At 40.0% G+C, this 25,838-nt stretch overlaps 1 protein-coding gene across 6 annotated transcripts in view; it reads left to right on the top strand.

Annotated features, from left to right (window-relative positions):
* The window catches only part of LOC108260822 (protein tyrosine phosphatase receptor type D), a 416,825-nt gene that overhangs the window by 340,225 nt on the left and 50,762 nt on the right, over positions 1–25,838 (top strand). For 5 of the 6 annotated variants that reach the window (XM_053677696.1, XM_053677698.1, XM_053677695.1 and 2 more), the window contains 5 exons: positions 10,176–10,364; positions 16,315–16,425; positions 22,881–23,150; positions 24,617–25,198; positions 25,649–25,794. In XM_053677696.1, the coding sequence (XP_053533671.1) occupies positions 10,176–10,364; positions 16,315–16,425; positions 22,881–23,150; positions 24,617–25,198; positions 25,649–25,794 (1,298 nt within the window). The remainder of the gene's footprint in view (positions 1–10,175; positions 10,365–16,314; positions 16,426–22,880; positions 23,151–24,616; positions 25,199–25,648; positions 25,795–25,838) is intronic. The other variant, XM_053677700.1, reaches the window with a different exon arrangement.

The raw sequence follows: 25,838 nt of genomic DNA on the forward strand, positions 1-25,838 counted from the left end.
CTCCCTCTCTCTCCCCCCTCCCTCTCCCCGCAAAAAAATAAGCACAACATCACCGACTCATTCAGCCAATCGGATCGATTCAGTTAGTTCAGTTGCTGAGAGATATCACTTCTTGTGCACCGCGCTAATGAAATGGCCCCAGTAGAGATAACCGAATTAGCGTTCTCCTCTACTCTCTCCACGGTCTCACTCATTCTCAGCTAAACAAGCACGGCTAAGCTAAACAGGCTAAATAGCAAGTAATCATGTTTGGATGTTAGCCCAGTTCATACAAAGTCAATTAGCTTTATTTAATTGGAAGGTCTTCTCAAGAAGAATATTACTTCGGTGTAGTTAGCTATAAATAAATGAGAGGACACTTCATTAAAAAAAAAAATGTGTGTGTATATATATATATATATATATATATATATATATATATATATATATATATAAAGGAATAATGATCCGGCTTAAGTTAGAGCCGCGCTAATGTGTAAAATATGTAGTCGGTTCATCCGTATACACGTTTTACAGATTACAGCGATTATTACAAATCATACACGTCAATTTAATGCCTCCGGGTTAATGACTCCCTTGGTTAGATAAGGAATGCTAAGGGTCATTGGTTGAGATATGGAAGTTTGGCAGAACATCTATCTGTTGCCTGATGACCTGAGCGTGTAGGGTAATGGGTGTAAATTATCACTGGGGAAAAGAGTTTTTCATATCGGTGCCACTCAGTGATTTCTTCAGATGAGCAGTTACACTTGCAGTGTGGAAGATTTTCGGTAGTTTTAGTAAGACGGGACGGCCTGGGTTTTTTTTTTGTTTTGTTTGTTTGTTTCGTTTGTTTTTAGGGTCTTTAGGGCGCCACTTCTTAATTCTTCAAGTACGAACGTGCATATATTTCCCTGCGAAACTAGCGATATCTGACTAACTAACAAACGTATACACCGCTAAGAGAATTTTTAGCGTATAGCTAGTCTTTCGTAATGAAGGTTATTCTGAGGTAAATAGTACGTAAACTTTGTTATAAAACTAGAAAGAAAGAAAGAAAAATCAGTAACACCACTAACTTTTCACAAAGCTAGCATCACAGAGAGTGTCATCTAGCTAGTTAGCTAGTTAGCATTAGCTAGCTAACTAGCGCCTAGGAAATGTGAGGTGTTAGTGTAGGCTACTGATTTGCTTCAGAATGACATGGATAATTCTGCTTCTCTCTCAGTTATGCCGAGATTTTAGAAAACAAACAAACAAAAAAAAAAACAACAACTGATTTTTACATTTTAAACACAATGTGCTCGTGTGACAACGCTATCTAAGGGAGCGTATGTTCTGTATGTTCCCAGGGTCCTATGTTTCCCATATTTATATGGCACACAATGAACACGTGGTGAGTTAGGATTCCGTATGAATGAGAGCTTGGACATGTCCATACTTAACATTTTTGTTCCTTTTATGAGCGTTTACTGTGTTTTATAGGCTACAGTATGGCATTTCTACCGTTTAGTGTATACATTTCACTATCGTTCATGCATGAACTATATGAATGTAGACTAACAGGTATTCCCCAAGCAGCACAAATGAGGGTTCAGCATGTACAACCTAGTTCATTTTCCAAGGTCATAACTTTCATAGGTTTGTGGATGAAGAGTGGATTTGAATCTAATGTAAGATGTTATTCATTTAAATGTGTCGCTGGTGTTTAAAGTTAAAAGGTCCCTGTGAAAAATGAGTCCTGACTAAATAAAACCTTTAGAAAAGTTTCACTGATGTATGTTAGGAGAACATTGAACTGGGGAACATGGGAATGACCTGAGGTAATAGCTACACGAACATGTTTTAATATAGTTAGCTGGCTAGTTTTACACTGAGGGGTTCTCACTGCAGTAGCAACGCAATCTAGCTAAATAACTAGCTAGTTAGCTAAATAGTTAGCTGCCGTCACTATAAAACACGTTAAATAAAATAACATTTCTAATTACACGAGGGTTGTAAACGCAGTCGCTCAAGACAAGCACTCGGCCGACTAGCTAGCACTGTCAAAGTATTCAATAAAAGAAGGTGTTAGATCATTTTAAATGTTGTTTCAAATGGATCTAGTTGGCTAGAGTTACCTAAGAGGATTGTTTTTGCAGTACATATCGAAAGTATAAAGTGAACTGGGGAACATAAGACCCTGGGAACATACCCTGGGAATGACACCGCTATCTAATAGGCTAGTTAAGCTAGTTAAATCTTTCTAATTTGATTCAAAATGTCCTGATAATTTTGCTTATTATATAACAAGCTTCACTTAGCCAGCATCAGCTATGTGCTGGTTAATTTGTCATGTGCCAAGCTAATAATATGGTGACAGTTCAAGCAGATAAAGCCTACGTAATAATCCTAGTAGCTCATAGCAATGCTAAAAAGATTAAATCGGCTCTTTATTTCGAGCCTATGCTATCTCTTGCTGTTTGCTCCCTCCACATATGTTTCCCCTTTCTTTTTTTTTCTTTCTATCTCTCCTCGCTAAATCCCAGTTCATTTTTCTCTCCTCGTCGCAGGAAGCAAGTTTGTCGCTCCCCCGAGCGATACCACATCCGTTTGGTGTCATTTATTTATCCACCCAGAAGTCGAAATCCGGGCCCGTGCTTATTAGCGGAACCGCTAACGGACTAGCCGGCGATAAAGCTTCCTGCCGCGCCGCGCACGTGTACGATATTACTTCATTTATGCATTTCAATGTTTTTGTCAATAACCCTTGTGTTTTCAGAGGCCGCTACGCCAAACACTGTGTCGTGAACACAAATTAATTAACAATAATTGGTGGTATTTGCTTAGCATTACGACTGGAGGAAACGCTGCCGCTGCCGGCTCCCTGTTCTGGCTGTTAATCAGCAGAGGTGCTGCAGTGAGCCACACTTTAATTTGCATGGTGATTTATAAATGTAATGGTGATTAATTTTTGTGCGTGTGCGTGTGTGTGTGTGTGTGTGTGCGAGTGGTCTCCACAAGCAAAGCTAATGATTGCAGTGTTTCCCTAAGTGACCAGCTGTTGGTTACTGTGACTTTGTCGGGACTTTGAGCATTTTATTGTGGCTACACCGGTCCCACAGGCACCTGCCTTTCCACCAGTTTGAAAAAGAAACCATTATGTAAGCAGATGTGGGCGTTTAACAACACATGGACACATGGGGTGAAAATAATAGCTGTGACCAATCACGTTTTTTTGGCTAATCTTTTTTTTTTTTTTTCTTCTTCTTCTTCTCCAATCCAGTCACACAACTTATCTCTTTAGGATTAGATATATCCTCCGCGTTATCTGGAGTGTTAGAGTGTTTATTCCGACAGTATACACTGCCCTCCACTAATATCGGCACCCTTGGTAAATATGAGCGAAGAAGGCTGTGAAAAATGGTCTTTTATTGTTTAACATCTGGATCGTTTCTTTAAAAAATTCACAGAAATACTCTGCTCTCATGGATATCAAACACGACACAGGTTTATCCCCAAAATATCTTCGTTAAATATAGGTGTGCAGGAATTATTGGCACCCCTCTCAACCAATGACCCTTATTGGCAAGGGTCATTGGTTGAGATATGGAAGTTTGGCAGAACATCTATCTGTTGCCTGATGACCTGAGCGTGTAGGGTAATGGGTGTAAATTATCACTGGGGAAAAGAGTTTTTCATATCGGTGCCACTCAGTGATTTCTTCAGATGAGCAGTTACACTTGCAGTGTGGAAGATTTTCGGTAGTTTTAGTAAGACGGGACGGCCTGGGGTGTTTTTTGTTTGTTTGTTTGTTTCGTTTGTTTTTAGGGTCTTTAGGGCGCCACTTCTTAATTCTTCAAGTACGAACGTGCATATATTTCCCTGCGAAACTAGCGATATCTGACTAACTAACAAACGTATACACCGCTAAGAGAATTTTTAGCGTATAGCTAGTTTTTCGTAATGAAGGTTATTCTGAGGTAAATAGTACATAAACTTTGTTATAAAACTAGAAAGAAAGAAAGAAAAATCAGTAACACCACTAACTTTTCACAAAGCTAGCATCACAGAGAGTGTCATCTAGCTAGTTAGCTAGTTAGCATTAGCTAGCTAACTAGCGCCTAGGAAATGTGAGGTGTTAGTGTAGGCTACTGATTTGCTTCAGAATGACATGGATAATTCTGCTTCTCTCTCAGTTATGCCGAGATTTTAGAAAACAAAATATCTTCGTTAAATATAGGTGTGCAGGAATTATTGGCACCCCATGAATTCATATGAGAAAAATATATTTGACGTATATATTCCCACTGATATTTTACACTTTTTTTTTTAGTACACCTGGGTGACTAGGAACAGGAAATAGTTCTACTTCTTGTTTCATAGGGGTATAAATATGAGGTAACACACAGGCCAAATTCTCTTAGTCATTCATAACGATGGGTAAGAGCAAGGAATAGAGCTGTGATGTGCGGCAAAAGGTCGTTGAGCTTCACACAATGGGAAGCGTCTATAAGAAAATAGCTCAAGCATTGAAAATGCCCGTTTCCACCATCAGGGCAATAATTAAGAAGTTCCAGTCGACTGGAAATGTTATGAATCGACCTGGAATTGGACGTGTGTCTATATCGTCTCAACGCACTGTGAAGAGGATAAACGTATCTGTTGTTGTCATGGTGATCAAATGACCACACCCCAAAGTCCAGTCCAGTCCTTATTTTTGTTCCAAGGATGAACTTTTTAAAAGTTTCCCAAAGCTTTTTTGGATGGTTATGGTTTAAGTTTTGTAAAGGAAACCATCTGTGTGTTGTGAAGAGAACAAACTGAGGAACCATTCATGGTGCTGGAAGAAACCCTTTTTTTGACCATGGTAATACCGTCAGCTCTGCGTAAAACAGCAGTGATCCGTGCTAGCCGTGACTTTGCCGAGTCTTTGAGGTTTCTTGTCTATCCGGGACTCACGCAGAGAAAGTGAAATAGAAGTTTTCCATAAATCATTGCTATTCCTTTTGCGCTGGAAAAGCAACAGCATTCACGCTGAGGAGCTCTGAAACGCTCTAAATATCACCTGAGGCGTTTTGGAGCATCTTGAGAGCGCGAGCTCGCCTTGATTGACGTACCAAACAGCTGGAGGGCGCGGCGTCCTACGGCCAATTAATGTTTCCTCCTGCGTCTTTAACACGGGCGGAAAAACCCAGCAGCCCCGGGATCGTCAGCGCAAGACTTAAGACTTCAGAAGAAAATAAAAATCCGTAAATCCATCAGGATAAGCGCTGTGCAAGTCGAAACGATTTTTTTTTTTTTTTTTTATGTTACATGTTGTGTGTGTGTGTTTTATTCGTTTGTTTACGCTAGTAACTCGCTCTTCACGTCATCTAATCTCAGAAGTTCAGGCATTTGTGGCTGCGATGATTAGCATAATAAACAACGTTTTCACATTTCAGCAGCATTCAGAATTAACATGGAAAGAAATTCACCTAAGTCGGATTAACCTTAAAGGAAACGAGCAAATCGCCGACGAAAATAAACAAACGGCTCATAGAGGAGGCCGATATTCCCGAACGAACGTCGGTAAAGCGGCTTGGGTTTCCGCTCGCTCCTTGCCGATACACGTCCTCATGGTGTTGGCAGATTAAGTGGAAATATTTGGAGGCGATTGCACCGAGCAAGCAGAAGGTCAGAAATGGATTTTCCTTGTAGAAAAACAGTGCGAATGTGCTCGCGGGCTCGTTTCGTGCTCCGGCGATGCTTTGAGACGTGCGTCCATCGATTTCTAACCTGCATGGATTGTCATCGTTGTGCTTTGAGTGGCCCGAGGCGCTGAATGCAGCCTAGTTAAATTAGGTGGAATTTGGAAACACACACACACACACACACACTCACCAACAGCTATTATGGCTCATTTGATGACTTTTCAAGCGAAGGGAAATGTTGAAATCCGTCGTCGTTCAGATCGGAAACGAACTAAATTCGTCAGTCGTCGCTGCCGCTGTGAACGAACCAGCTGCTCGAGCTTTTAAAAGCGTTAATTTAACACGTTAAAACATAAAAATACGCATCAAATATACGCGCACCCTGGTCTAAGAGGAATAAAAAACTGAAACTAAAACCGAAGACATTTCTGTTTATTTTGTGAGATAGCTGGCCGAAAACAAACAGTCCGTAGATCCACTAGTGATTTTCTGCTATTTTACTGAAAATTAGAAATAATAAAATGTAGAATAACGTGATTTTTATAATATTACGTAAATTACATTTTTTTTTAAAAAAACAAATCTTAAGCTAGCTAGCTAAAAACAATACGGACTGTCAATATTTTATTAGTTATTTAATAATAATTAATTTTATTTTTAACAATATTTTTATTAGTGTTTTTTTTTTTTTTTTTTTTTTTTTTTTAGCTAACCGTAACAGTTAGTTATTTGCTCGTCTTGTGTATATATTATGTGTATATAATGCTGCAGGGCATGGAACCTCGATGCTCTTAAAGGTATGAAAGGTATGAAATAGCTACATAACATTTTTAGATTGATTAAATCTATCATTTCTGTACTTTTACACAAGGTTTACCATGAAGCAGGTTAGCTATTTCAGCTACATTAGTGACACCACCTTGCTACTGGAAAATGCAGCGATTTGAGGTTAAACATCGGGACGGACTCGACATCTGCGATTTGTACAAACTTTATTAGGTCCTCTCTAAAAGCAAATGCAGTTGGGTGAATGTAAAGGCTATAGACAATATAAACAAATAAATAAATGACCGTTATTCGATGACTTATGAACAGTTTTGAACTATCTAGCTAAAAACAAACAACTTTCATGTGTCGATGCTAATCAAAGTTGGCTAGCTAGCATCGTTACCTTCCCACCTCTCGGGTTTCGTAAGCGCGTATGTGTACGACAGGACCGCGCTTAGAAAGCGACGCCCGAGAGGTTAAGGCTTGTGCAGGAGACGGTATTTCATTAATAGCCCTTCTTGAGACTCCCGGGTTCGGTATCAGATTTTAGCCGAGAGTTTTTTTTTTCTTTCTGGCGAGCGCATGAAAGAGAAACCCATCTCACACATACACACCATGGAGTCTAACCACAACCTCCAGCAAGTCTCAGCTCCCCATAACACCATTTTTACCTGCCATTCCTCTGTATCGAACACTATGTTAAGGTCAGCTAGAGGTTTCCAGTTTCCCCCGAAAAATACTCAGAGGACCTCTTCAGCTGCTTTGCCCTTTTCCTGTTGCCATTTTATACCACGTCGTACCTTCTTTTCTAGGACGTGCGATTGATTTGTAACCTAAGATGGTAATTCAGATCACCTCCAGCTCCTGAAGCAGACAGGCTTCTGAACCACGATTAAGATAGTCACATGACCGCTTCGGATTAAACCACGATGCCATCGTTCAGTATGGAGTATACGCAGCCTATTCTACAGGATATTCTTGCTATCGTAATATATCGACAGCATACTTCATTTTCGTGTGATTGTATAAAGCGAGATCTGTAAAGCACATGAGAAGTTCCGTAAAGCACTGCAATAGCAGAATCGAAACACGGCTGAGACGCTTCTCTAAGCTTCCGCAAATCCTAAACTACGAGATAAAGCTGAGCAGGGAATCACCGCGAGCTAATCTGAACGCAAACGGTATAAACGGCGTGATACTAATTTTTAAGCGCGATTACATTTCCCACAAAGAATAAACCGGGTGCGCGAGTAGGCGGCGTTAAGTCCGAGTATATTTACCTCTAATCGCGAGTTCTCACGCGCACACTTCAAAGCAGGCCTACTGCGATCGTGTGGCCGCGCCGTTTCGTCTCCGAGCTTCCCGGCCCACGTTTCACGAACTGTCGTGCGACTAAAGACCACCGGATTCGAGAACATCTTGATTTCTGCCGCACTTGGAATAATCGAAAGCCCACTTTGTTGTTTTCGCTCGGTCAGTTTGTGCCAAAAACAAGGACATTTCCTTGTCTCGTTTGACTTGGCGTCACTTGATACAGCCGTATGGCTACAGAGCGCAAACCGCATAAGGAGTTCAGGAAGAGGCTGCTCGAGTTTACCAAATCGTTTCCATGAAACTTTGGTTTGAACTTCACCTTCACCACGCCCCCCCTGATAAAGAGCGGCAAAATGTCCCTAGTTCCGTCCAGTTTGTCTTGTGTCTGTGGCCATAGCGTTCTTAGAAGAATGGCAGCCATTTTAAGACGAGTTCTTTCACAGGTCTAGAAAAAAAAATATATATATATATATATATATTGGGGGCTGGAGGCTTAACGGCATATGTGCCTCGCACCTCCGAGGTTGGGGGTTTGATTCCTGCCTCTGTCCAGCATGTTCTCCTTGCGCTTTGGGGGTTTCCTCCGGGTACTCTGGTTTCCTCCCCCAGTCCAATGACATGTATTGTAGGCTGATTGGCGTGTCCAAATTGTCTGTAGTGTGTGTGTATGTGCGTGGTCGTGCCCTGCGATGGGTTGGCACCCTGTTCCCTTGTGCCCCAAGTTCCCTGGGATAGGCTCCAGGCTCTCCACGACCCTGTATAGGATAAGCGGTACAGAAAATGGATGTAGTACGTAACACGCCTCAAAACCTTACAGGAGACTTCTTACTCCTTGTCTATTTGCGAGATTTGGGCTTTCAGGGTAACTTAGCGACAACATCCTTCCCAAGCACTCACATCCATTTTGCACGTTCTTGGAATGGAGAGTGCAGGAAGAATAAAAAGTTTCCCAGCAGAGTACAATGTATGAAAAAAGACTTTACAGCAAGGTGAACTAATGGACGTTAACAGTCTAGCAAAGTTGTTTGGTTTCTGTTTGGAAATGAACAAGTGCCTCATGAGTTATTAAAAGATTTTTTTTATTTATTTTAAAGGATGGCCATTGCTCTGTCTGTCTCTCTCTCTCTCGCTCGCTCTCTCTCGCTCACTCGCTCAGTGGGATTGGAGCTCGGCCATGACAGTCGTAAGCGCAGTGGCATTTTCCACATGATGCTGCTCATGTAAAATTAATAACGGGAACGTCTCCAAAACGCCGAGAAAAAAAAGAGAGCGAGAGAGAGATTAGAGGGAAAGATTTAATTACCCGTATCAAAACAGGAAGAACGATGCTCCAGGTACTCGATCCTGCCAATCACTATGCTAACCACATTCTTGTGTATATTTACATCACCCTGGCTACCATACCTTTGGGCAGAATACGGCTTGGATGTGAAGTGTGTGTTTCTCGTGTCAGAGTGTGTGTGTGTTCTCAGCAGGGTGTGTGTAATGTGGGGTTTTTTTTTTCTTTCTTCTTTCCTGCCGGCACCGTTGTCGTCCTCAGTGAGCTCTTTGTCCAAAGCCCTCAGGGCCTGTCAGGAGCTTATCTGTGTTAGATTGGGTTTGTTTAGCGTGTATGTGTGTGCGTGTGTGCGTGCGTGTGTGTGTGTGTGTGCGTGTGTGTGTGAGCACTCGCCTTTAGATGATGTTTGCCGCGCTGCGCCACTTATCTGATTTCACATCTCACAGAACAGAAACAGTGCAACTGTTGAGCACACACACACACACACACACACTCCTAATTAGGACTCATTATTCAAGTACAATAGAGCATAGAGATCTGTGCCAGCTTTTATAACCATGACAATAAATACTTGGAATTTAGGGAAATATTATATATAACAGAAAGAAGTTTTGTGAGCTGAGGTATAAGCGGCGGTTTAAGAGTCAGCGTAGAGAGGAACGGTACGAAGAACGCCGTACGCTAAACAGCACACTAGCTGGAGATAGCTGCGTTAGCTAGCGTGCTGTGTAGTACGGTACTACCGTAGCATTGTGCACCACAGGGAGGGGTGGAGCCCACTCGTATCCCACTCATATCCCACTCATATCCCACTCATATCCCACTGCTAAGCTTTATACAGTAGAGTAGATACTGATTTATTACGTAATTTTGAGGTCATGACCCCTACACTTCTTAGAGATAAAACCTGAGATATTTATGCTTTATAGTTTAGGATATCATCTATAATATGTGAGGGTTTGATTTCTGCTTTTGCTGTTGTTTTGTTCCGCATATTGTTTGATGGTAGCGCGAGCATCACTTTGAACTCTCGCTCTCTCTCTCTCTCTCTCTCTCTCTCTCTCTCTCTCTCTCTCTCTCTCAGTTAACTGTACTATGTTTGAGGTATGATGTGTGTTAACATTTGCTCTGTGTGTGTGTGTGTGTGTGTGTCTGTGTTCCAGAGGACCAGCTTCCTCCTGGATTCCCCACCATAGACATGGGTCCTCAACTGAAGGTAGTTGAGCGAACGCGCACCGCCACCATGTTGTGCGCCGCGAGCGGGAACCCTGACCCCGACATCTCCTGGTTTAAAGATTTCCTCCCTGTGAACACCAGCAACAACAATGGCAGGATCAAACAGCTCCGATCAGGTAAAGTTCTTCATCCTTCTGCCAAAAAAAAAAAAAAAGAAACGAGAAATTTCCTTTATCCTTTCATTCCTGTTTTGTTTTTTTGTTTTTTTTTAAAAAAAAAAAAAACATTTTCTTTTAAACCTCCTTCTTTCTCATCTAGATGTTTTTTTTTTATTTAATGTAAATAATGCCATAAGTCTCTGTGTGTGTGTGTGTGTGTGTGTGTGTTTGTGTGCGCGCGTGCGTGTGCGTATGTTTGTACACCCATGCGTTTTCGCTTTCGAGGCGTGTTTTGTTTTATCCAGCGCTCCCATTATTACCCATGACTCACTGCTGTGACTGCACACTTAGCAGGTTTTATATCATCATCACTTATTTTGTACTCGTATCTTCTACTGCTCCATCGCAGTAAGTGACCAGCCATACTTGTGTCTTGTTTCTTTCTTTCCTTCTTTCTTTCTTTCTTTCTTTCTTTTCGTTCTACGTTCTAAAAGGACTAATTTTCAACATTGGGCTTCATTCAGAACAAAGGACCTCCTCCTCCCCTCCCCCCACCTCCACATGGTTCATGCTGTTTTTTTATTATATCCGTCCGATCTAACAGCCGACGGCGAGTCCGTGTGTGACTTCCAAAGCAGTCCCAGAGCAAGCTGATTGAAATGGCTGTCGGGTGACGTCCGTGCATGTGACCCTGCGCTCACGCTAGCAAGTTTTTAACGCCAACCCGGCTGAAATCCAAACGATCTGTTGCCGAATATCCCCCAGTACCGAAGATGACCAAAACAATACTCAAATCTGATTGGTCGGCAGCTCTGACAGGTTTCTATTAGTGGGCTACATCGTCTATAGTAACGACTTACACGCGGAGCCGTACAGTACAGCGGACGCGCCATTTACTAATATGTGCGATCGTTGATATGGCGGACTTTTCTTTTCTGTAAGCGCTCCTGAAAGGAATCTCCATCGTCAGCGCTTTGGAACAATCAGAGGTAAAGCTTTCCGGAAGAAGGTCTCCGCTGTGCCTCAGTAACCCGGCGTTGCAGTTGTATTAAATATAACTACAAACGGATGGAAACAAACGACAGGTTGTTCATTACGTAAAAATGGTGAAAATACTGTACGTAATGCATGACGTAATGATGGTCTTAGCGTAGCGTACGACGTAGCCTATGTTAAGATGTCTTTCTCGGAGTTGTCGAAACTGCTCGGGAGCGAAGCGGGCAAGATCTCGAAAGCTCTGTACATCCCGTGTGTGCAGTTCTCTGCAGAAATGGAAGTAAGTAAGCGCCCCGTCTGTCACGTCGCGACAATCAGGCCTTCACCCAGGACCGCTTTCGTTTCACGCTCCGTCTTTTCAGGCAAAGAACGACACGTAAAGACGCTAGTAACAGGAAGAGTTTGATCGAACGCGACGGTTTCCCAACACGTTCGATCCAACGTCCAACTTTTAAACGTCGGTGATTGTCGGAGTTTTGCCCGGTGCGGTATGATCCAGGCTTAAGAACTCTTATAGAACGTTTATAGATCGTTTGCGCAAAAAAAAAACAATGATTGCTATTATTTAACAACTGATTTCGCTAAATTCTGGACAAGCCACGCCCACAAGAAAAAAAAAAACAACCCAGAAAACAACTGGAGGTGACATCAGCGACTTTAGAGCTTCTAATGTGATCGCAGGGTTGCATTTACATTTAAGAGTTTGGACCATTTTATCCCATGAAGTAGAGTTGTTCCTGATAGCATAGTGGAAGATTTTCCCACAATCCTCTAGCCACAGTAGTGTCGTCGTGTCGTCTCTAGCTTTTTCCCCCTTCCCGGCCCTTCGCGATTCTTCGCTTTGCTCGGATTTTGGTTGTCTTGTGAAATGCTTGCGAATTTGTTTATACCTTATACTCTCTTCCCCCCCCCCCCCCCCCCCCCCCCACCCCGCCCAAAAAAAGAAAAAAAAAAGTAAGTTTATAACCTAGATAATTGGAGTTTGTTCTCTATTAGCTAAGGGGAGATTTCCTTTCTTAAACCCTAATCGTTTGATCTGTGTGGTCACCTGACTCTCTAACGTGTCTTGTCTTCACTAGTCTTGTTTAACCTCCTTTCTCTTGTTGTGAGCAGCACTGTGTGACCTTATAACCCTATTTATTTATTTATTGATTTATTTACTTATTGATTGATTGACATGTACGCCTCTTGTTCTGCTGTTGAATAGAGTCTTAAGAATTAACTGTACCAAAAGAAAAGAAAAGCAAAAAAAAAAAAAAAAAACTCCTGTTCCTAAACATAAGGAATATAATCATATTTTCTATGCTGTCTTTCTTCTCTCCGTATTTTTTATAATCTACAGAGTCTTTTGGTAAGTGCGTAGCTCTGAAGCACACATCACCCCCACTAATGTCTCATGTCTCTCAAACTCTTATTAAAATGCATGGCATGCATTTTACTAACAGTTAGCACAGATAACAGATGTATAGCAGACACACCAAACCAACACCAACACACACACACCTGTGTATATATATATATATATTGATTAATTGATTTATTTATATAGATGTATAAAAAGAGAAAATCACACGCACCTGGTTAAGGACACATGAAACGAATTGTTATAACTGAGCAGGACAAACGAGCAAAGATGTTCTGATGTGTCCCTCCATGTGTGGACGTCCCTTCTCTGACTGACTCACTTCCTTCACTCTTCCTCCCCAACCCCTCTCCTCAGCACCATAGTGGTTTGTCCCACACACTTGAACATAAAGTGAATCCAGGTTATAATCAGAGGTCTTACGTTGTCCAAAAAACAAACAAACAAACAAACAAAAAAACAAACCAACCAATGCTCCTAACTCCCTCTAAACAATTTCAAAATGGCACCTTCCTTGTATTTAACCAGTGTAACACCTTCCAAACTGCTTCCAGTGATAACCTACCTGTTTTTTTCTTCTTTTTTTTCTTTTAATGCCAATAGAGGAACTCTCTGTCTCTCTATCTATCTCTCTATGTCTGCCTCTTTTCTTTCTACAGTACCTTAATCTTTTTATTATTTATTTTTTTTAACATACTCTGTTTAAAGGGAAAAAAAATTAAATAAATAAATAAACCAAACAAGCAGAAAAAAAAAAAAAAGCTAATTTGATTCTTCTTCCAAAGCCCCCAGCCTCCTTCCTCTCGTACTAATGCTTCTTCTTTCCAATCTTATTTGCATTCATATTATCCACCCAGGTGGTACTCCAATACGAGGTAAGAGAGCTGAACCGAAGTTCACAGAATGAAAAACAAAACTTCATTCTCGCTGTCCTTCCATCCCGTCCGCCTCCATGTATATGTCTCGTCTCTCCATCCCAACACCCTGTACCATCCCTCACTCCGTCCCTCTCCAACCCCCCCAAAACCCTCAACACCCTCTTCTCCATCTCTTTCTGTTTCCTCTTTCCATCTGACCTTTGCGTATCTGCTTTCATTCCTCAATTCATTTCTTTTTTTTCTTTTCTTTCTTCTTTTTTTCTTTCTCCAATTAATAAATTGCGATATGCTTACTGTGACACAAAGAAGCATATCCAGTGGCGTTTTTCTTTTTTCTTTTTTTTTTTTCCCTTTTTGTTTGATTATTATTATTATTATTATTATTATTATTATTATTATTATTTTTGCTTTCGTTCTGTCTTTCTTTTTGGCCATAGCGACTCATGTGTCCCTCTTTTTGTCCAACTAAAACAACCAAACATTTTTCCCCCCTTAGCTGTTCTTGCACACTCGTGCCATACGATGACGGACTCGCGGACAACTTCTCGCCTCTCCTCTGCCACGAGAATTTTTTTTATTTTTTTTCAAGAAAAAAAAAACAAAAAAAAAAAACAGTACTGTCTATTCATCTTTTTAAATTCTCAATCTCTATGTGCTTTCCTCTACCTATACCCTTCTCTAACAAAAAAAAAACAAAAAAAAAAGCCCAAACAACCACTTTTTTGATAAAGTTTCTCCGGTGCTTTTTTTCTTCTACCACCTATTTTTTTTTCCCTTCTTACTTTTCTTGGGTTGAAGGCTTTCCTTTTTTGACGTTTTGATTTTTTTTTATTCTTCAGGGTTGGGGAAAAGCTAACAAAGGGTCTGGCAGAGCAAACTGAGGTGCCCGTTTTGTGATTTTTGTCGAGCAACTCAGGAGGTGGAGACGTGGTTTGATGCATATATATATGTGTATATATATATATATATATATATATATATATATATATATATATATATATCTTTTTAAAAAAAAGTTTTTCCTTTGGTCATGTGACACCACACTGCTGATCCCATTGGTGGATTTTTATGGGTGTCATTTTGTAGCTTTGAACAAGCTATGGCAGTGGTTGGTTGATTTCTTGTTGGCCATTTTGACCTGAATTTTGACCTCTAATGCACCTGCATTTTATTTTTCAGCTAAGGGTTGTCAAAAAAGGTTGTAAGTTGCACTGACATACATTTCTTGACTTGCATGTCAATCATTTTGGGACAGAGGGTGATGTAATGCTCTGGATGATGATGAATCTCCTAACACGATTTTTTCAAAGCCCAAGCAGCAAACAACTTTTTTTTTTTTTTTTTTTTTTGGTCGCAAACAAACTTTTTTTTTTTTTTTTTTCAGTTCTTTTTGCGAGTCATGGGCCATCTTTGATTAAACCGAAATTACGATTGATCACGCCAAATTTTCTAACTCAAATGTCTCTTTATTCTTTTTTTGTTTTTGGACTGTCCTCCCTGGTTATGCTGCTTTTGTATACTGTAATCCTTTTTTTCGTTTGATCCATGCTGCCCTGAAGCAGTGTCATTCATCCTCTCCCATGCTGAACAGTCCTGTCAGGTGTTGTATATTGCAGGGCTCTATTCTGTCCCTTCGAATTTCAAATCCTTTTTTTTTTTTTTTTTTTTTTTTTTCTTTTTTTTTTTTTTTTAAATTGTTCTGGCAATGCTAGCAAATAGCATCCAAGCCATATTAAAGCAAGAGCTAACGTGCTTTAGAAACCCTGCAACATGTAGACTGTATGTTCTCCTTTTCCATCAATGTGATTTGTACAGTGTGTTGTAAGAAGAGAATGATCAGTGCGTAATTCGTGTCGCCTCAAACGTCTAATGCAGTGCACGGTCTGAAAAAAACGAGCCCGGTACTCGAAAAAGTACCGTACCAAAAAAAAAGTACACAAATACACACTAGGCATATGTTGATATGACTTTACTTTCCATCACTGTCGGTTCCCAATCGTTTATTACGGATTGTAATATTATCAAATTGTGCCTTTTATGTTAGAGAACTTCTGATTGAAGTCCTTAAGCTTCTCCAATTGGATAGAAAAAAAAAGAAAAAGAAAAAAAAAGGTCATTATTCCATATGACTTTTTATATAAAACAAGTTCATATCAGCACATGCCACAGCCACACTGTTGAACCTGGAACTCTACAAACGATTCAGCTAAAATGATCACGATTTCAGTGATGCAGCAAGACAACAGAAATAACGCACTGCATTAGAAATGACGGGGCGATCGCTCATTTCTACAGCGAGCATTCGAGAAGGTTTGTAACTTGTTTTTTTTTGTTTTTGGTTTTTTTTTAATATATATATATATAATTTTTTTTTTTATGGTTCAGCCTGAATCCAGCCGAAATCAGCAGGTGGCCGATTTTAACGAGTTAATATATTCAGGCAACGCTTCAAGTGTTTTTCTTTTCTTTTTAGAAAATCATACAAGAGCAGTTAGTTAATATGTTTTTGCATCTCTCTCTCTCTCTATCTCTCTCTCTCTATATATATATGTATATATTTATTTATATATTTTTTTTTATTACAATACGAAGGAAAAAAACGCGTGTGAGCGAGAAAAAGATCGCAATGTGACAGCTTGTCAAAACGTTGCTTTGCTTAGTCTCATGTCACACTGCGAGATTATTCACCTTAACACCTGAATCTGCCCCCATACTCTTTCCTGCCATACAGGAGCACTGCAGATCGAACAGAGCGAGGAGTCCGACCAAGGGAAGTACGAGTGTGTCGCGACTAATAACGACGGCACCCGCTACTCGGCTCCTGCAAACTTATATGTCCGAGGTAGGAAAGCCCACTGGGACGACTCTGTGCTGATTATACTGTGCAGGGCTAGTGTACAGTGCTGTAAATGTACTCGATATACACAGGGAATTATCGTAGCGTATTGATGAGAATAAATGGATCATTGGGTCCAAAGTTTCCTGCCTACAAATTTTGTAAGTATGTTTGTTGCATTTGACTCTCCTTCCTTGATTTGTCTTTATTTCAGTGGTTGGTTTTCTGTTAATTCTCCTACTTTAATTGCCCGGTGTGACACTAATTCCACTGACCCCTAAGCTTGCAGCGGGTTTATGGGTTGTACCCATGTTTATTTATTATTTTTCTCTCCCCTACAGCACGCCGAATCCAAATCTCTCCAATTCTCTTCCCTTTTTCCGCCAACAATGGAGGGAAAGGAAAAAATCTTCAAATCTAAAAATCGTTCTTTTGACGTAAAACGTACTCGAGTATTAATGCACAGACTGAGCGTATGTTTCAAGAAATGTCGTCCTAAACGTGACATTAACCCTTTGACTTTTGCTTTGCCTTGGCACAAAACAGCCTGACTGTGAGAATTTCCACCAAGTCCAAATTGTGTTTAGTTATTTTATTATGAATTCTCAATTGCCAGCGTTGAATTAATTCAAGGAAATAAAAATCATTTATAATTATACAGCTCAGGACGTATGTTTCCATTCAAACCATATATCATTTTATATATAAGAGACAATGATGTCCATATGTAGCACACACACACACACACACACACACACACACATATATATATATATATATATATATATATATATATATATATATATATATATATATATATATATATATATATATATGTGTGTGTGTGTGTGTGTGTGTGTGTGTGTATGTGTGTATATATATATATATATATATATATATATATATATATATATATAAAGATATATATATACACACACACACACACACATATATATATATGCATACATATATAAATATATATGTGTGTATATATATATATATATATATATATATATATATATATATATATATATGTACGTATACACACACACACACACACATATATATATATATATATATATATATATATATATATATATATATATATATGTGTGTGTGTGTGTGTGTGTGTGTGTGTGTATGTAGTATTATATATATATACTATATAGTACTATATATATATATATATATATATATATATATATATATATACTTATATAGTATTAATATAGTACTTTTGAGATTTGTGATTCGTGGATTAAAATGCTGTTCAGAAGTGTTAATCATTTGTAAAGAAAATATGTCAAACAACGATGCTTTTATAAATAATTAAAAGAAACATTTTTAACTATTCAAATGACTAAAATGCTGTAAACACTAAAAACAGGGTGCCACAATTTTTCTGCAAAAAAAGTATTTTTAAAAAAAATACAATTCTCTAACATTAAAAAAAAAAAAATTCTACTGTAAAATTCTACTCTGTACTTCGAGTCAACATTTATATAAAAAAATGAGTGTAACAATATTGAATATTCTCAATCGTTAATAAATCGAAACGCTCGATGATAAAAATACATACATTCGCCGTCTACTGGTTTGTAAAATATTACAGTTCCCCAAAGACAAACCTGTCATTTGACTCCGTCTGTATTCGTGTACGTCAAAGGGTTAATGTTGCTTGATCAATAAAAAAAAATCAAATGAAATCTATAACATGGATTACATTTCTTCTATCTATGTAAAGGACTGGATTATGATCTATAGCGGATATTACATAAACATCGGCATATATATTTCCTAATTGTAAAAGATTCTTTTTAATAAGTCATACACGTGTCACAATGAAGGAGTAACGATAAATTGACGTGATTTAGCTGAAGCACGGATCTAAATATCTTCTGTAATTCTTGTACTGTAGCCAGAGAGGGTTTTTTTTTTTAAAACATAATTAATTAAGATTATGTCCCAGTTCTTTTGAAAGATATTGGCTTTAATCTTTGAGAAATTCACATGATAAGGATGTGAGCATATGAAAATACGATATGCAGGTTCTATCTATACAGGTATAAATTTAAATGACAGTAACATAGCCACATGGTGTATTGGTAATGTTAATCTGCTTGCACAGCAAAATCCGAAAAAGGGGTGAATGAACTCTAACTGGCGTGAATGAATCATGATGTCGTTGCTTTTTCTACGCGGCGACGGCGAATTTATTATTTAGTTCGTTCGCCGTACAGCGTATCATTCATTAACTGGAGTGAGAGGTTAAACGTGTAGCTGTTCTTGGGTTGAAAAACGGGCTTAAACGGCGTTTTATTGCGTAGCGCCGAATATAATGGACTAAAAGTTAAGAGGAAAGAACTTGGGGGCAAGACATCACATAGATCAAAATGTTTACCCAATCGTTTGGCTTCGTAGCTCGTAAAACGAACGGAAATCTCGTTCCTGTCAGCAGAAATGTGGCTCCGTTTCGAATATTCCATAAGAATGATGGATTCCCAGAGTTTGTTTATGGATGTATATACCCAACAGAGGTCATGCTGTATTATACTGTAGGTGTTAAGCCAACACTGGTGATTTTGCTGTGTAATATTTTAAAAGCTAGGCAGTCTTTCTCTCTCTCTCTCTCTCTCTCTCTCTCTCTCTCTCTCTCTCTCTCTCTCTCTCTCTCTCTCTTTTCCCTGAAGTACAGAAGTGTAGGATTCTCTCCGAAATACCTCCCTCTAACAGATGTGTATGAGTAGCAGTTGTACATGGCCTTTTTACTCTCTCTGTGTTTCCCCTGTTTTTTCTCCTTTTGTCATTTCATTGTGTTCCGCATCAAAAATTTCCTACATTCCGCAGAGCTGCGAGAAGGTTGGTGTTTTTTTTTTTTTTACTTTCTAATCATCTCATTGTACCGAACTCAAAGAGCTTTAAAAAAAACACACACACACACACACGCAGTAGCTGTCTTGAATTGCAAACACGAAAATGCCACCACAGCTGTCACCAATACAACTGAAATGAATGCGCATATGTGGTCTCTTTTCCTTTTTTTTTCTTTTCTTTTTTTTTTCTTCCTCCTCCTCCATTTCTGATTCTGGTTCCTTTTGTATTGTTCTGTCCCGGATACGGTCCACTTTACCCCCCCACTGTATCGTTGTCGTTCATTGTGCCGAACGCACACGGCCTTGTCTATTACGATTAACCGTCTAAAAAGTGCTGCATGTCAAGAGAGAATGTGTGTCGTTCGCCGAACGCGGCTTCTGCATGACGAACAGGTGCTGCTCCACCTATGGACCCACGACCCCTGCTAGCTTCAGATCTTAAACGTCAGTGTTCCTGCTTAGCTCCCCAAACCAGCTCAGCAACTCCACCGTACCTTCTCGTCAGTTTAGCGACAGTGTTATCAAATCCCCGCAGTACGTACATCTCACGTACGTCTCTTGAATTTAAGGGCCGTAGGACTCAGGATTCACCAGGACCTCGGACATGATAAAGCCGTTCCTGACGATCCTGTCATGTTATCTCTGACTAATCAGCGACGTTCAGCAGCACGGACGCTTGAATTCTAATCGAATACATCGCGTCGGCTCGGTGAACAATTCTTATCGAGTCAGCAAAAAAATATCATCATGATTATCAACAAATCATCCCGGTCAGTGTATTAATGAAACATCAGCTCGGGAGACAAATTCTAATTCAGCGAAGATGTAAATAATCAATGCGGTTTCTCAGATCAATGATCTTATAACAAATGGCTTATTAATTGGGAAAATATAACTGGGAAATGATAAAGGTAATAAATTCAGCAAGGTTTCGTTCATTTGGGAAAGATCAATTCACTCATGGAATATCTGGAATACTGGGGGGGTATATATATATATAAATAATTCACATATAATATATATATAAATATTCACACACATATATATATATATATACATACATATATATATATATACATACATATATATATATATATATATATATATATATATATATATATATATATATATATAAATTCACACATAAATATATATAAATAATTCACACATAAAATATATATATATATATATATATATATATATATATATATATATATATATATATATATAACTAATTCACCCTAAAATGGGGGGGGGGGGGGTCCCATGAGATCAAGAAGATGATCTCATGAATTCATCAAGCAACAAATACTCCACCGCTGAAATTGTCACTGACCCCTGCCACTCAGTACACTCTGATTGGTCTTTGGATAACGTGCCAGCGTGAAATGTGGTTTGTTTTGGGTTTTTTTTTTTTTCTTTTTTCCTTGAGCTCTCTCACTCGGAGGACGTTTTAAAGCTTCTGCCTCGTTTGTTTTAATGAAAACTGAAGGGCGGTGAATCTCAGCCAAGGCTGTAATCCACCGTGCCCAGATCTCCTGCTCCTGGCTCCGTGAAGGATTTTCTCTCCCACACACTTAATGGGCCGCTAATGAAAGAATGATGTATGTCGAGCATCATTCGGCAGACTTGACAAATGTAATGGTATTCAAATGAACGGGATAACATTATGTCTTCCGGGAGCGGGCTTCAATAGAATATTAATTAAATATAATAGGAGAGAAAAGTTGTATTTAATAATGTAAGAATTCCTCTCCGGAGAAGCTTGGTGTCTTAAGCCAAATGAGCTTCATCAATTCGGCAGGTTTTTATCTCTCTCATTCCCTTTATCTCTCTCTCTCTCGCTCGCTCGCTCGCTCGCAAATCCACTTTTATTCTTCGAACTCCTCCACTCCCGGTCATACCGTTAAACGTTTCTTTTAAAAAAAAAAAAACCTCGTTGTTTTTTGTTTTGTTTTGTTTTGTTTTTAAACGAAGAACTCTTCATACAAGGATCATTATACAAGTCCCTTTCCGAGTATTACTCGCGGTTCATCCGAAAGAAAAGTCACGAAGCTGATGCACATTTTAATTAAAAGTGATCTGGCGATGGGAGGATCTCACCCGTACACCGATGAGCCGTTCCCTTCTCTCCCACAACCCGAGAGCGAACATTCCTGACGTTCTCCCACCATCGCGTCCTTGAGAAAACAGCGGAGAGAGAAACGAAACTATGACCTGAGCATTAAAAGCAAAGCTAGTTATCTTTCATGGAACAATTTGGAAAGATTTTACCGCGTGCTGAGCAGAAACACTGACGAGATGCGTTTCATTTGAGTCCCCAGATCTCCCAGCTTGTTCTTGCTGAGCGTCCTGTGTCCTCCGTGTTTGTTATGATGTTACCGGTCTCTCCTGAATGAGAAGATCAGACCCACTTCTTGCCTCTGTCTGATCCCTATCTTGCTTGTCTACTAGCGTCCCTTCTTCTTTTTATTCTTCTCATAATGTCCCGAGCCCTGTCTGTGTCATTTTCACAGATAATCCTGTTCATTTCCTGTAACATGTCGCTCCACCCTTCTACTATTATTTTTTGACCTGTTTATTTGTCTCTCGTTCTTCCCTTTCATCCTGACTTTCTCTCTCTCTCTCTCTCTCTCTCTCCCTCCCCTATGTGTTGTGCACCTATTATAATTTGTAATCCGTCTCTAATTTCTTTCTGTCACATTCTGTCTCGTGTCTTTCAAGACCCGTACCCACTGGCGTTTTTCCTTTAAGCATTCTCGTCCCTCGCTCCCCTTTCCCCTTTTTTTTTTTTTTAAATTTATGTATTTATTTATTTATTTGTTTATGAAGTGTTTTGTGAAGTCTGATGTGGCAATGTGAGGCAGCACATTCCTTCACATCAATTGGAAGAACGCAGCATGGAGGTCGAGCATGCCGTCGCTCCTCCAGTTCCCTCCCCGTGTTGTATTTTTACATGTGGACTGGAATGGGACACTTCGTGCATGACTTACCGTATGTGAGAAAACTCGCACGCTGCTGAAACCCTGTTAGAGATGGACTTGTGTATGTATGTGTTTGTGTGTGCTCCTTGACCTTTCCATCAGACCATCAGTGCTAGAGCTATTTATTCATGAACGGATCGATTACAATCCCCGAACGGTTTAAAGACGAGGAGCGGAATTGTCCGTTCGAGTTGGTAGATACTGGTTGTTAAGATAAAATAAATAAATAAACAAACCGTTAGAACATTACAGTGACTTTATGTGTGATGCGATCTGGGAAAACCCATCGGGTTTTGCTAAAGAATTCAGGCTGAATTTTTTGACACCCTGACTGTATTTCGCTAAAAAACAACACGAGAATGTGTTTATTTATTTGTAATTCTTGCCCAAGCTTCCCGGCCTGCGGTCGGATATAAGGAGTCTTTAAACGAAATGCTCTCCCTTTCGTGAGTTCAGGAAAGTCTGTAGAGTATGTCAGAATTTCACCCCCTGAAGTGTTTTCCCAGAACGCCACACGTATATGATATCGGCGAACACGATTAGCGTCGGTTTTTGTATGAAGTTTCCGCTACAAGTCGCTACAGCTCCATATATTATCTTGCAGTTCGCCGGGTCCCACCACGTTTCTCGATCCCGCCCACGGATAACGAGATCATGCCAGGCGGCAGTGTGAACATCACCTGTGTGGCAGTGGGCTCACCCATGCCCTATGTCAAATGGATGCTGGGCTCAGAGGACCTGACCCCGGAGGACGACATGCCCATTGGGCGGAATGTCCTGGAGCTCACGGACGTTCGGCAGTCAGCCAACTACACCTGCGTAGCCATGTCTACGCTGGGTGTCATCGAAGCAGTGGCACAGATTACAGTCAAAGGTGAAGGGCTTTAAAACAATCAGCAGTGTAATAAAAAAATATACCAAAGATATATAAAAAAAAAAAAAAAAGATTTGATCCTTTTAGTCTAGCTAAAGCAGTTGTGGTGCGATATTATGTCCCAAATCTCTGAACTAGCCAAAACTATGTATCCCAGTCAGCATGAAATTGCAGGATTAAAGTGAAATGTTTAGTCTGTGCAGTAGCCTTTGTTGCTTTACACAGATAAATAAGTTGCTTTGTGAAGTTAAAAATATTTATATTCATGCAAACAAGGACACACACCCACACAGCCACACATCCTGCCAGTAGACACGACAAAGCCGAATTAGTCACAGTCTCGCCCAGGCTAAGAGTTATCTTCACGTTAATGGGTGATGGCCTCCAGAGAATCCACATCGCCCCATATCTGCTCCCTTACATTATACCCGCTGAAATGTAGCCATAAATCACACCGAGTTCACTTTTTGTTACCTCCTAAACAAAAACGGATACAATGCATGTCTTCCAGAGAGACCTTGTCACCTTTTTTCTTTTATCAGCAGGACTCTGCCAAGGCCTTAAGCCTTTTTTTCTGTTTTACATTAGTTGGATGGTGTTCCAGAGCACTGCCTCTGTTTGTCTGGGGTGAAGGGTAACCTTCAGCTAGCACCGCTCCTGGAGCAAATACAAGCTTCATGAATGCTAATAACAATGTCACCGTTCAACACGTTTAGCCTACAGATAGCCGCCGCAGCAGTTCTTTGTTTTTTTTTTTTTTTTTTTGGGCACAATTTGAATGTAATTAGAAATCGTAATTCATTTAATTAAACGGTTTTTAGAATTTAAGCATAGAATATATTCATTGGGAGTGTGTGTAGTTTTACAAGCAGCTATAAATAGATATGGTTTTTCTATCTGTCTGATTTATTTATTTATTAGCGTTGGTGACTACATAACGATCTGATTGTAATTAGTTAATGAAAGGTACCTCCGCAGTAACGTTCTGTTTTAGCGATAGGAAGGTTGTGCGTTCCAGATTCAGTTTCGCAAATCAATTCAACTTGAGTTCTAGAATCAATCTGGCTGGAGTCTTAGAATTAGCCAAACTGGTGTTCTAGAATCAGTCGTTCTCACGCTCTAGGACCAATCTAGCTGGAGCTCTGGAACCAATCTAGAATCTCTCTTGCTGGAGTTCTTTAATCGGTTTAAAATGAAGTTCTGTAATCCGTCTAGCTGAAGTCCAGTCTATCTATAGTTCTAAAATCAGTAACTGGAGTTCTAGAACCAATCTAGCCGGAGTTCTAGAATCAGTCCAGCTGTGATTCCAGAATGAATCCAGCTTGAGGTCTAGAATGGGCCCTTAAACAAGGACCTCAGCACTTAACTTCACTCGGCCTTAATTCGTTTTCTGCTTCAGCTCTGCTAGAGTGCATCCGTTAAATCCACATGAGTCAATATAAATGAGCATTTTATTTTCATTCTAGCTTTACCCAAGCCACCAGGTGTTCCCGTGGTGACGGAACGCACAGCAACCAGCATCACCCTCACCTGGGACTCTGGGAACCCGGAGCCAGTTTCCTATTACATCATTCAGCACAAGTCCAAATATTCGGAAGACTCGTATAAAGAGATCGACGGTGTAGCCACCACTCGCTACAGCGTGGGCGGCCTGAGTCCGTACTCCGATTATGAATTCCGTGTGGTTGCGGTGAACAACATCGGTCGAGGACCCTCTAGCGAAGCAATAGAGGCCAAAACTGCTGAGCAGGCACCCAGCACGGCTCCTCGCCAAGTCAGAGGCCGTATGCTAAGCGCTACGACGGCTATTATCCACTGGGAAGAACCCGAAGAGGCTAACGGTCAGATCATGGGCTACAGGGTGTACTACACCATGGATCCAAGCCAGCACGTCAATCAGTGGGAGAAACAGATCGTTCGGAATGCTAACTTTCTCACCATTCAGGGCTTGACACCTAATAAGACATATTATATCAAAGTTTTGGCATACACATCTGTAGGAGATGGACCTCTGTCTTCTGACCTGCAAATCATAGCCAAGACTGGAGGTTTGTATTGCCCTGTTGTTGTTTTTGTTGTTTTTAAGCTAAATTGTAACACTGGCACTTTTTTTAAATCATGGTCCTCATGACAGGACAATCAGAACAACATCAAGGGGCATTTAGTATTCCAGCATGTCTCTAGATTTTTTTTTTTCTTTCAGTCTCTCTGACTTTCTCTCATACTAGCAGTGAAAACAACCGATCTCTGAAGTCAGATTATTTTAGCATCCAGTACTGACCTACAACTTTATAAGACGTACGTAATGCGGTAAAATGACGAGAACCTATGCTGTTCAGAAGTAAGAACCTTATTGACTCATAGTACGATGATTCAGTATGTTTCTCTTGACTCTCTTTGGGTCAGTGTTATTCGTTGGCCAGCTAGCCTGTGTGGAAACAGCTTTGTTGATGTTGGTTTATTGTTACAACTGAAATTCAAAACTGTTCGATTTGTAGTTCCATCTCAGCCAACAGACTTCAAAGCTGAAGCCAAATCTGAGACGAGTATCCTGCTGTCGTGGGTCGCTCCTCCGCAGAGCGGACAGGACAGTCAAATCGCCGGATACGAACTGCTTTACAAGAGAAAGGATGAAAAGGAGGAGGTGAGCTCTCGGTGGCATGTTTTCCAGGAAAACTCAAAGCAGCC

This window comes from Ictalurus punctatus, chromosome 29 (genome assembly GCF_001660625.3).
Source record: "Ictalurus punctatus breed USDA103 chromosome 29, Coco_2.0, whole genome shotgun sequence".
In the NCBI taxonomy this organism is placed as follows: Eukaryota; Metazoa; Chordata; class Actinopteri; order Siluriformes; family Ictaluridae; genus Ictalurus; species Ictalurus punctatus.